This window comes from Schistocerca serialis, chromosome 9 (assembly GCF_023864345.2).
Source record: "Schistocerca serialis cubense isolate TAMUIC-IGC-003099 chromosome 9, iqSchSeri2.2, whole genome shotgun sequence".
In the NCBI taxonomy this organism is placed as follows: domain Eukaryota; kingdom Metazoa; phylum Arthropoda; class Insecta; order Orthoptera; family Acrididae; genus Schistocerca; species Schistocerca serialis.
Genome location: NC_064646.1, coordinates 416,314,580 through 416,328,072, shown reverse-complemented (window position 1 = coordinate 416,328,072; position 13,493 = coordinate 416,314,580). Strand labels below are relative to the sequence as shown.

The window sequence follows — 13,493 nt, the reverse complement described above, 5'->3', positions numbered from 1 at the left end:
ATAGCAGCTATCCTTTGATGTCATATCGTCCCTTTCTTTAATCCATGCATTCCTCGCATTTCTTTTTTCCAGCACTTTTTTATGACACTTTGTGTTAAACCAAATTTCATTAGGTCATTTTCTTTTACCTGTGATTTTGGAAGCATCATCTTGAATACAGCTCTTCAAGTGTCTCCATCTGCTTTCGACATCCTGTGGTTCTGTATTTGTCAGTCTCGGTTTTGTTAGATTGCTCTCAATTTCTTTTGTAAAATTTTCTTTTGTATTTACTTTCGCCAGGTTTCCTATGTTATATCTTGTAATTTCTCCTCTATTTCTGTTTACTTTCCTTTTGAGTTTCACTTTCATTTTTGATATGATTAACATGTGGTCTATGTCACAATCCGCTCCCCTAAAGTTTCTGACACCTTTAATACTGTTTTAGAATAGTTTCTGGATAGCTACATGATCTATTTGATTGACTACCTTTCCATCTGGTGATATCCATGTTCCTAAATGAATGTGTTTATGTTAAAATTTTGTGCTGCTTATAGTGAAACCAGTTGTCATTGCAAAGTTTATAAGTCGAACCCCATTATCTGAACTTTCCTCGTGTAAGCTAAAATTGCCGATGGTTGGCTTGTAGATTTCTTCCTTTCGTACTTTGGCATTAAAATCTCCTAACACTATTTTCACATTGTGCCTAGTTACAGAGTTGTACTTTTGTTCCAGTTGGCTGTAGAATTCTTCCTTCGTGTTATCATCCTTATCTTCTGTAGGTGCATGTGTATTTAGAAATGTCGTGTCTAACCACTTTGTTTGAATAGTTATGTTGCTTATCCCTGATTGATTATTGTCATCAAAATTCCTCCTACGATCTTCCACTGAGGGCTTCACCCTCTCCACTTTATCAACATAATTTAAGAAATCACCAGTATTACTCCTAAGGGCAGGTACAAGCAATTCTCTTCCTCATTACCACTCTCAAACTTTATTTCTTCATTGGGGCTAATATTATCCTCCTCTATTCTTTCTTTATTTAGCACATTGCCATCATTATCAGTTATAAATTCAAATACCTCATCCTCACTACTGGATTTGTCACTGCTATCATCATTACTACTACTGTCTGAACCAGACCCACTGTCACTTTCATTGTCCTCCCATACATGGCTAATTAGTTGATCCTTGTTTCCAGGATTAGACCACAAAGCAAAACATCTGAATTCCTTATGTTCCCTTAAAAATTATCGTCCATTTTGACACTTTGCACATCCTGAGCAAAGCAGTGCACTCTGTTTCATCACTTTAATTTTATTATAGTAATTTCGTCCTCCCTTTTTACAGGATGAACATTGCTACCCACACCATCATTAGACATCTCAGTAGAATTAGACTCGTCTTACTACTATCATTTACATTACCATTACCTGTGATTACAGCACATTTATATACAAGTGGCTCTCCATCACTCCCTGCTCTAGTGTGAGCTAAAACTGGAGCATTATCTAGTTTAAGTGGTTGGGTCCAGAATTAAAATCATCTCCTCCTTTACTTTTACTCTAATTTCTCCTACCATTTCCGTGCCCTTCTGGCTATCCTCCATTCAACCATTCCTTGAATTTCTACTGTAATTAATCTTGTTCGTCCTATTTACCTGAAATTCTCTTCGTGATTGATTATTGTCATCAAAATTCCTCCTACGATCTTCCATTGAGGGCTTCACCCGCTCCACTTTAACAACATAATTCAAGAAATCAGTAATATTACGCCAGGAGGCAGGTACAAACAGTTCTCTAACTTTCTGAAGCAACTTAGTTTCTAAACCCATAATTATTGATTTGCTACCTAGCTATTTGTCCAAATATTTCAGTTCGTTTATCCAAAGCTGACAGAAACCTTTCACAGTACCCTTCCTAGAGTCAGATCTCTCCCTTCCCAAAAATTCACTTAAAATTTTGTGCTGCTTCACTTTGGACCAATATTCATCTAAAAATGCTTTCTCAAAGCTTTGACACAAAGTACAGCTATCAGCTACCTGAGATGCCCATCCATAGACCTCCCACAAATGATGGCAAATCATTAAATTATCTAATGAACTCCAGTGTATGCACTCCCTCATATGGTTCAAAATTATTAAATTTCTTACAACCAACAAATGAAGAACTTCTTTGGGACACTACATACTCTTATGCTTTAGATTTTACACCACTTCCATCTTTTTCTCCATTTCAGCCAATTTTGAATCTACATTTTTATTTACTTTTACTAGTTTTTCCTCTACCACTACTGCACACTTGATTTTTACCTCTGTTTCTAAATCATTTGTAATCTGATCAATTTAGTTCTCAAGTTTAACCCTATTTTCAGCACAAAATTTCCTGGCAGCTTTGACTTTATCTTTACACTATTTCTCAAAAGCCTCCACCTTCCTACTATAGTCATCACAAGGCTTCTTTCTCTCTTCTACACATTTACTACTCATTAATTTCTCATTAGTATTATGTGCTACCTTTGTTATCTTTTCTTCACAGTCTTTAACTATAACCTCCACCTTCTTATTTAATTCTGAAAAATTGAGAGTTGACTACCTTAATTTCTTCTTTAATTTCTTTCTTCAGTTCATCCTTTAAGCTAGTCATATCAGTTCTAATACTACTGTCTTCTTTCATACACATACTACTCAGACTACTCATAATTTGCCTTAACATCTATTCCACTTTTCCGTCTGCCATAAACTTTTGTCTTTGCTGACTTTCACTACTAGGTTCCTCCCTCTTAACCTTAATGATTTCATCCACTTCAGTACTGTTTTCATCCATTTCGCTCACCTCACCATACAGTGTAGATGACACTTTTATCATTCCATCTACAATACGACTTTTGTCCCCATCATTCAAAGTTACATTCATGTCTGAATTAAAACCACTATCACCTACAGAACCAGTCCCCATTAAGTGTTTCTGTTCATTTTAAAACTTAACCTCCACAGCTTTGTTATCAATTTTCACATCACTTCCCTGTTGTCTATTCTCCTCCATCACACTGTTATGTTCGTTAAGGCCGCTCATTATGTATCACTTAATATAAAACCGCTTTTGCTATGAAATTATGTTGTTCTTATTCACTCACCTGCTGCGGCATCTTGATTGCCATCTGTACAGCTGCTGCAAGTTGTAATTTTCTCGGTGAGGCGTCTTGTTTATTCCAGTCGGCTGTACTGATTGGCTGCTCCTATACTCAGTGGCTGCTTCCATAGAACCCTCTCGCTGATTGGCTACTTTCCTACTGTGGCCATGAAACCCAAGCGCTGATTGGCTGTTGCATCTCCTTCGTTAAAATTACTGCACTGTAAACACTCTTGAGTTCACTGTTCAAAGTTCGTGAATCCTTGTTTATTGTGCTCAGTTACAATAGTCCTCACCATATGTGACGTTCGCCTGCTTTATTTCCTTGTTGATTGTCCTTGGTGTCGACGTACTGCGTTGCTATACTGGCTGAAAAATGGGGGTGGTGGAAGTTGAACACTACTTTAAATGATGTAGCTATCCAACAGTAAACTATTGTATCAGTATGTTGATGTTTGCTCACAACCTATTAATGAGACTTATCAAAGTTAACCAGTAGTGGACTGTCCATATAACTGTGTATTTTGGGGGGAGGGGGGTTGTGAACAGTGAAAGTAAAGAACTGTGAAACGCAAATGTGCACCTGTCGGCTACAGCACTTAAAGTAGTCTGTATTGAACTTCCACCCCCCATTTTTCGGCCAGTATAGCAATGCAGTATGTTGACACCGAGGACAATCAAAGGGGAAATAAAGCAGGCAAATGTCACACAGTATATCATCTCTCCTACCTTCCAGACTTCACAGAAGTTATCCAGTGAAACTAGCAGGACTAGCACTCCCCTAAGGAAGGATATTTGGAGACATGACTTAGCCACAGCCTTGGGGATGTTTCCAGAATGAAATGTTTGCTCTGCAGCAGTGTGTGCACTGATTTGGAACTTCTGTGAAGTTTGGGATGTAGGAGATGAGATACTGGCGGAAGTAAAACCCTGAGGACGGGTTATTAGTCATGCTTAAATAGCTCTGTTAACAGAGCCCTTGCCCAGGAAAGACAAAGGTCCCGAGTTAGAGTCTCAATCTGGCATACAATTTTAATCTGCCAGTTAGTTTCATATCAGCATACACTTGGCTGCAGAGTGAAAATTTCATTCTGAAGAGTTATGTTAATGCCAGTGATATCCTAGCCTTACAAAATTTGTGGCCCCTTTTGGAATCTGAAACACTGCATTTAGAAGAGCAAGTCAAAGTGAACTTTTGCAGTGGCCAAGTCCTCAGTTCCTTGCTATTACGTTCTTGAGTCCATTTAACTGTAGGATTGTTAGTACCTTCAGTTTTATCCTGTCATGCCTGTATAAGGAGCTACCAAAGATAATTAGAAACCTCTGGCGAATTACCCTGCTTCATGTAGTTTGCCACTGTTGATTCCAAATTGTTGTTTGAAAAGAAGTTCGCCCTAATATTGGAAAGAGTCTACAGTTTGTCACCACCAAGCTGAAACAGTTTGAAGGGGAGGTGTGTTAATGGATACTGAAGTACCTGAGACAGTGGCAGAAAATTTTGATTGTTGACATTTTATTTCACAGTATCATCAAACTTCAGAAAATACTTCACAGTATTCATTGTTGTAATACTGTGAGGTTTTTTGTATGTTATGTACTTTTTTGTTCATTTTACCAGTGGTGGACATTTAGCATAGACTATCTCCCATCTGCTGTTTAATAAATCGCAAAACTCAATAGGATGGAAATTTTTCTTGTAACAGTGCTGGATATGTTTATGTTTGTAAATAAATTGTATGTTACACTAATTATAGTTTTGTTTAACTCAGGCCAATTACTGCACTTCACTTACAATCTGATGAAAGAGTACTAAGATGTAAAGGTTGTTGAAATGTAATTGCTTGGAATTTTTTGATGGACTCATTCACTATATGTACCATTTCATATTCAGTTTTATAGAACTAAAATGGCTTTAGAAACATTCACAGTAATTCCCAATGTTATTTATGTGCCATAATGTGTGTTGATCATCATTGTTTGTTGTAATAATGCTATTGTAAATCCTGTCTGCAAAGAAGCTACACATTTGAGTATATGGAGATGTTTAGTAGCGTTGCTACATAAAAATAAAATGTGGTATTTTGTTTTCAGAAATGGCCATTCTGAGAGAATTCGACTAACATCAATGAGACAAGGAGGAAGTGAAAGTAGTGTTGGCAAGTCACAGCCAAGACCTCCTTTGAAGCCTGCGGCACAGTACCAGCCGCCACCAGCAGCAGTGGCAGCTGCATCCACCCTTGCGCCAGGCTTTGAGATGCACTTAGGTGAAAAGACACCGGAACAGCGGCGGCGTGTTGCAGATATCAGCCCCCCTCTTTCTTCAGCAACAGCAGCAGTGCCAGATCCAGGAAAGGTGAGTCGGTTGCTGATGGCCTTTTGCTGTCGGCTAGCCGAACGAGTCAAGAGTTCTCGTGTGCGCTGGCACCGTCTCATCAAAGGTGCTGTACATGGTGGAGGTATGGGCAGCACCAGTGGAAAGTCAGCTAGAGGTGGTTCTGAACCACAAAAGTGACCTTCTGAAACTTGTAACTTCATTGAATTTATTACATTCAATTTCAGTTGGGTTCAAATGCTTTTTGTTGCTGTTTGAAGTCTACTGATTTCATGTAAGTCATTAAACTGTTCATGGTGTTAAAGTAGAGGGATGGGGGCAAGTAGGTAATGTAAAGGTCTTGTTTTTTAAACAAAGAAGCTGCTGCAAGTCATTGTCATTTGGGAGCAAAACAGACAGTTGAAAATTAAGGAAGGAAGCTAGTTGTTGGTTTCTGTGAGGAGGTTAGTTTCCATGTCTGCTTAACACAGTATTGTTAATTAAAATAAATGTTGGGAGTATTTTAACTTATATTTAGATAATAGATTCAAAAACAATGTTCTGTATTTGTATGTCCCACATTCCTCAGCCATCCTTCCACATATATATGTTTCCGTTTAGTGCTTCTTTGCATTTGGTACATAGTGATGACACTGAGGTGCAAAAACATGCTCTTCTGGAAATTGATTTGTAGCAGTAATACATGGTAGAAAATTCTGTCCCCACAAATAAACATGTGTCGTGACTTTTTGAATAAAAAGTATGTGTTAATCTTCTGGCACTGGTTGTGTTATGTTTGATTAATAGAGTTCATGAAGGATATTTGTACATAGCACTTTAACTATGTAATAATTGGAAGAGATACATTCTTCATTTGATTTGCAAGGCATAAGTTTCGTACCTGACATTGCAATGCATCCTCTTCTTCTGTTTGATTGGCATGTGGTACTATAACTATAAATATATGAACAATGCCACATTCCTTGGTACTCAGTGTTTGTGCAAGTTGTTTGCCACATAATGTCTTGGCCATATTTATCAGTTAGCAGTGGAGTTTTGTTGTTGATTATATTTTCAAATCTTCTACAATATAATATAGAGGAATGATGTTCTTGAGGTAGAAATAAGATTAAAGCTTCTTTGAGATAAAGTGAAGGCTCAACAACATATTTTTTACAGAGGTCCAATAATTACAGTTTGTGAAGGAAGTAAGCTTAGGATCAAGAGAATTAGTGTACCAGATTTATGTGCCAGAGATGTTAGTCATGGGGCTGAAATGGCAGTACATTATATATTATGAAGCTGCAATATTACCATGTTGCAGTGCCGATTTCACAGTACTTCCCTTAATTCAGTTTCTCTAAACATTCCACTAAAGGTTTATTAGCCATATATGTTGGAGTACAAAATTAATGTTATGATAAATTGTTCTCTGATGAAATTCACACTTTTATAGCATGTTGTTCTTGCTGTGTACAGTTTCAGCTAACAACATCTAGTTAAACACTTCGAAGTTATATTAGGTAAATTTAAATACGAAATGTGTGTTCCAAAAGCTTAAAGTTTGAGCTTCCTCCTCCTGTTCCTCCCTATCAAATGTGTTACAAGATTTATTTGTATTCCTTTATTAGACATATCACACCTTGACCTAGTGTTTGCAATGTACATTGTCTGGCTTGGAAGCTATTACCTTTTACCATGAAAAATACAGGTTGTGTGTTTCAAAAAAAAGAATTGACTGTAACCAAAAGTTACTAAATGCACATTTACAGAGTATATCACAAGAAAAAAGAAACATTTCTTGTAATTAAAAAACAGTGAATATCTTTTTTTCATGTACAATAATGTTCTCTTTCAACAATTTTTAAATAGGCATTGTTTCATTGTGTATGTACAACAACATTTTTCAGATTGCCAACATTTAAGAACTTTATTGAAACTGTAACTATAATAACTGTGTGCTAAGAGAGTCACAATACTTTTCTAAATTGTATTATAAATGTATAAGTTTACGTAAGTCATTCTTGGATGTTTTTCATCACTCTTTTTTTAATACAATTTGTGTCAGTGTGTGATGCTCTAAAATGTCTTTTGGTCAGAGTTCATCTACCAGTTTCGCTCTTGCAGCTAGCTTGCATTTGAATGCAGGTTTTCTCTGTCATTTATCCTCTTCCTAGTGACATGTTTCTGTGTGCATTTTTCTTTCTTGCTCTATCCTTTCTGCAAGCTGCCATGTGTGACAACACACAACTCTGTCACAAGGGCTGTCTTTATTAGAGCTTTATAAAGTATCCTTTATGTACAGATGTATATGAGATGCATATACCATTTTTTTTTTTTTTTTTTTTTACACACAAATTTTATGTTTTATGTTTTTATTGTTTTTTCAGCCTACAATGGGGATCTCGATGCTTGGCAAAAAGCCGGGCCGCCGTGTGCCCCCCTCTCCCACTCCTGACTACCCTGGTCTAGAGTATCCCCCTGTGTTCGAGCCTGAGACGTATACGCTGAGCGACGCTAGCAGCCTGGCTCGCTCCCGTGCCAGGCAGCGTCCCCCCAAGTGAGATTCCCTCCTACACCCCATTTATTTGCACCAGTCAACTGTGGTACAAATCTGAACTAGCATTCCTTGTGTAGACATATCAAATTGGTCAGTCACCTTTAACGGGTGGGCACTTTAATTTACTTAATGATGAAACTGGGCTGTACTGTTCCAACAAATTGTGATAGGTGTGACATATTTAAAAAATGTCATGGGACTAGGTGTCATACAATTTGTTTGTGCATGTTGCATGCTTATTCAGCTGCTTCTGGACTTTTGCCTGACATCCAATTGAATAATTTTATTGCTGAGAATGAAGTAATTATGCGCTTTCTTATAATACTCCAAAACACGTCCTCAGTAAAATTTCTGTAAGATGACTCACTTGATTTACAAGATTTTAATGACTGTAATTTTGCTTAATATTCAAGACTGGCAAAGATGGTGATACACCCATATATTATATATAAAGAACAATGTAATTTTCTTACTTGGTCAGAATTTTCTGTTATGTATTTGTAGTTGTGGAGATACAGGGTACAGTTACACCTCAGTCTGGGAGAACTGAATTTCTGATAATTACTGCTATCTTTGTATACAAAGAGTAATTTATGTGAAACTGTGTAGTGATATTTTGGCTACATATCTTACGTAGACTATTTAAATCAAATAGTTTATTGTACTTGTTGAGACATAGTTGTTATACAAACACAGTACTGCCCCACCATTCTTATCTGTAAATGTTTCAGTGTAATAATACTGGTACAGTAAAAGCAGAAGTTTGTAGTTTGAGAAGAGAGACGCAGATATGATCAGCATAAATTATACACAAGTAGCATAGTCCTGGCAAGAAAAATGATCAGTCAGACTGACAGAATTCCCAAACACACTAAAAATGGAATGGAGATGATTCCTTCAATAAAAATCTAAAGACTGGCAAAGTATGAACACATTAATGTGAGAATTATCTAAATATAAATTGTTGGGTCAGAAACTAGAAATGTGGAGTGCTGCATCATATCAGATTGAGGCTGTTCCCATCATTTGTGGTAAAATAAAACTGTCCATTGGCAAGTTTCAGAGTATAAGATGAATGCAGATTAAAAGATGAATTTCCAGTGTAACTAAATAAAATGTGAGGAGGAGGAATGGGTTGTACTTAGGTTTAGGGTTGCAAAGCAAGAAACTGGGACATGTACAGCTAAACAGTGGCATCAGAATTTGTCATTTCTCTGTACAGTGTGATCTGTAGTATATTAAGCACAGTTATTTTGTGAATTCTAATGATTGTATGGTATAAATTATTGTTGGACGCAACAAAGAGAGCCATACTTCATCACAAGTAATGAATCTCCATTGCTTGACTGTCATATGCGTCTCTTGTCTTTCAATTCATTTTGTGATAATGTATCAGCATACTTTTGTGCCAATGAGCACATTATCTTTTGACAACTAAATTTTCTGTAGCAGCTTTGAACAATTTAGTCTGTTCAAATTCTAGAAATTTCATTGAATAAATGAACTCTTTAAAGTTTTACTGCACATATAAATCTGCTTGGACACAAAAGTTGAATTTCAACAAGTATGCCTGTTACCATCATAAATGAAACATTTGGACATCGTGCCTATACTAAACATTTCCACCAATCTTACTGTCTCTTATATCGAGCAACTGTATCATTCACAATACTCCACAAATTGTATGATTGTTGATCTCAAAGTCATTATGTATAAAGATGAATAGTGTTAAATGCATGAAAGTTTATACTCAGATGGCACATATAACAAAAGGACTTTGTGCTGAGCTATTTTGTATAAAAATAGAAGTCTTACTCATAAAATGTGTGCAATATCCCAAGAGAAATTTTGATAAAGATGTATTTGAAATACAAAATTATCATGCCACAAGGTTCCATATGCGTAATAGTTTGCAAGTAGACAAATGGCAGATAAGTTGTACAAAATTAGATTTTGCACCTCTTTCTGAACATACTTAGTTTCAGTTAATGATTTTGATACACATTATGAACTTGCCCACTTCCTCAGCACAGTTGAGGATAATTGAACTAAGGGTGCAAGTAAATTAAGTTTATTGCTACTTATTTCAACCTCACAAACAGAAGTACTTAGACCATCATGTACTGATGCAATATGGCTGTCACTTAGTTGTGTATCAGTTCTTCTGCTGAAAAGTAAATGGGTATTATATTCAGGCCAGTGAATATTATGGGAAACTTCTGCTTTTATGAATGTAGTTTTTACAAATACTGTGGCTGAACACTTCTGTTATCTCTCTAAAAATCTGAGAGACATTTAACAGTACTACATCTATTTTCATGTTGATGTGAATTAATTTCATCAGGTTATTCAGTTCAACATAGAAACAGTAGAAACTGTATGATGGGGCAATTGAAATGTTCATGTTGGTACTCTTACTGTTTGTCTTTTGTCAGGCTGCAGTAATGATTGATTGCTTGCCTGAGATGCTGATCATTATAGCTCTGTATAGCTCATTTACAAGCTTTTAAAGCAGCTTTAAGCATAGTACAGATCACTGGAAGGTGTACATTCAGAAACTTATGAAAATTATTGAAAAAGCTTCTAAATACACATTTTTTCTTGAGATTAATTTCAATTTAGTGCAGGCTGATCAAGAACAGTAAATAATAAGTCCCTATTCTGTGAGAAGGTACCAAAATAAAATTTCAGGTATTGGTGTAAATAATGGAAGACATGGTTTTAATTCCATGAGAGTTAACTGCAAGCAAACATGTTAGTACTGCACAAGGAGGTATTCCTACCAGTTTTAATTATAACATCAGTTAAAATATTTCATAACAGATCAGCATCTCTGAAACCTCAGACATTCAATGTTACTTATGTGAAACATTCGCATATTTATGTGAAACATTTGCAGACAACTTTTTATGAACAGTAATGCTTTCCCAGATATATATGTTTGCTTGTTTAAGAAAAGGCTCCACAATGATGTCCAAAATTGTCACACATATATTACAGATGATGGAAGCATTGAGCTTGCAAGTATTATAGAATAAATTTTTAGTACTGTAAGACAAAACTGAATATTTTTTGTTAGTCAGAATGTAAGTTTATTTTATTGACATTCATCTTCTACATTTAAAGATCAACTTGTGCCATATTAAGAGAAAAGGGCACAATGTGGTATTGCATCACATTTATCATATGTGCAGCATTGCCCAGATTATAAAAACCTACACTTCGTTATTTTTATACAGAATCATAATGTCAGCCTTATAAAATGAAAACAGTGAAGAAATCCCATTTAATGAGAATATCCTAGTGGAATATGCTCTATGACAAAGGAAAAATGTCTAAGCTATGATGGTTTCAGAAGGTCTTAGATAACAAGTTTATTGTGAAGCAGCACTTAAGCTGTATCCTCTACACGATTAATATTGCTCAGTGTTCTTGGGTGTTAGAACTTCAGTAATTCCAAAGAAGAATTAAATAAGAAAAGTAGTGATGAAGAAATTAAAATGAAACTTTTTAATAAATGGTTTATGTGCCTAACTTTTTGGTTTCTTTGCAATTGGCCATTTTCATAGCACTAAAAGGTGTAGGTTCCTCAGAGAAAAATATAGCCCTGTTGTGCAGCTTCTTTCGTCTCACAAAGAAGTACCCCCCTTAAAAACTAATAATGTTTAATAAATTTACAATAGGCCTACAGTAAAATTAAGAGGGTTTTTCCTTTACAGTATTGTAACTTTGTGCCAGATTGCCAGCAAGTTTTATTGTAGCTTTGCCAAAATCATTTTGCTTCCATCATTTGTGATTTTGAAGTTAACTCACATTATGCTTTAGAAATAATTGATAACAATTAGCCTGTACATTTCTAGCTGCCATGTTGTATGTTCTCTGGGAAATGGATTGTGGACAAAACAGTATCTTCTAAACATCAGGACATCCTTGATTAAAATATTCATAAAACTGTATTTTCTTTACTAACACATGTCTCAACAAGAAGCACTAAGCAGATTAATCAAAAGCTTCATTATGTAACAGATTTTTCATTGGTTTATAACATTATTTTTTACTGCTTGTTTGTCAGATTTAACATTTCTCACTTCCCTTACATGAAAAAGATTCACATAAATGCCAATTAACGAGTAACATTGGATTTCTCCTAACCAAGATAGAGGCTAACATCACAATGTAAAGGAACTTTTGGATTTTACTTGCTACTCCAAATACCTCCAGGATCTCCTCCTAATTTTCATTGTCAAGAGCGGGTGCTGATGACTGCACAGTTGAGTGCCCCAAAAACCAATAATCATCATCATTGTCAAGAGATCACATCTTCTAATATGTATCCAGTGGAAGCCTGTCTTTAACACCTTCAGTTGTCTTTCCTGTTTTCTTTTATCTGCTGTCCTAACCATTTTATGAATAACTGGAATTAGTTTGCTGAATAAGTATGTGTAATTCTTCTATAGTTCAAGAAATAAATTTTACACACCAGACTTTGATGTAGTTTGGCTGATGCATGTAACTCAGTTTTGCATGATTTTTCTGCACGATGGAATATGCTGGTAACTTTTGACTTGGCTTTTTTATTTCCAGAGTTATGCATGCTGTATTGATAAAGACTCTGGTGCACGTGAGAGCCAAATGTCAGAATAATTTTCCACCCTTCATCGTCCCCATTGCAGATGTCTTATGAATGTAAATCTACGATGTTAATTTTAAAATGACTGTAAGAATCAGAAATGTATAGATATATTTACACTATAATATTGTAAAAAAAATTAAATAAATATGTTTTATTGTTTGAATTGTAAATGTTTAACCCACAATGACTATATTATGGTTGCACAGAAAGTATGTGTTTTGTTTCTTGTTATATATTGTGAAACTTTTACCTTAAATATGTATTGTGAAACCTTTACCTTATATATGCTTGCAAGCAATGTCACACTTGACATAGAAACCAGACGGTAACAGTGCTTGATGATCACTTGTACATTACATTCACATTTTACATGCAGACACACAGCAACGTGTATTGGTGAAGAAAACATTGTGACAAACAATCTGAGCATCCAATGACAGGTAAGCTTATATTATAGAACTCGAGAACTGTTAGTTGAATGTTTATTTTCATATAAAGCTGTAGAACATCCGTGACAACAGATTTGTTGTCTTGCTTGACAAGCTCCTTGTATCACTAATACCATAACCAAGTTCTAGTTTGACTCATTAACTGTACACCAGAGCAGTTACTGCCACGATCACCCTTGCTTACCCAATGTAGATATTTACAGTTTTGTTCCACTAGCAAAATCTGCACACAGATTCGCTGATATGGAGTTTATAAAATTCCACACAACGTAAGTCTATTTACAAAAGTCAATCTTTAGTGGGTAGCACACACCATTACCCTACCCCTCCTCCGGAACCATGTTTCTCTGACCTCTCAATATGTACCCCTCCATTGTGGTTGCATCAATGGTGTGGCTATCTGTATCACCAAGGCACACAAGCCTGCCCACCA

The 13,493-nt window shown here is 35.8% G+C and overlaps 1 protein-coding gene across 3 annotated transcripts in view; it reads left to right on the top strand.

The window, feature by feature from the left end:
• Window positions 1–12,774, top strand: part of LOC126419905 (connector enhancer of kinase suppressor of ras 2) — a 131,827-nt gene extending 119,053 nt beyond the window's left edge. For 2 of the 3 annotated variants that reach the window (XM_050087183.1, XM_050087182.1), the window contains exons 16-18: window positions 5,199–5,460; window positions 7,809–7,978; window positions 12,563–12,774. In XM_050087183.1, the coding sequence (XP_049943140.1) occupies window positions 5,199–5,460; window positions 7,809–7,978; window positions 12,563–12,662 (532 nt within the window). In that variant the 3' untranslated portion in view covers window positions 12,663–12,774. The remainder of the gene's footprint in view (window positions 1–5,198; window positions 5,461–7,808; window positions 7,979–12,562) is intronic. The other variant, XM_050087184.1, reaches the window with a different exon arrangement.
• The last annotated feature ends 719 nt before the right edge of the window (window positions 12,775–13,493 follow it).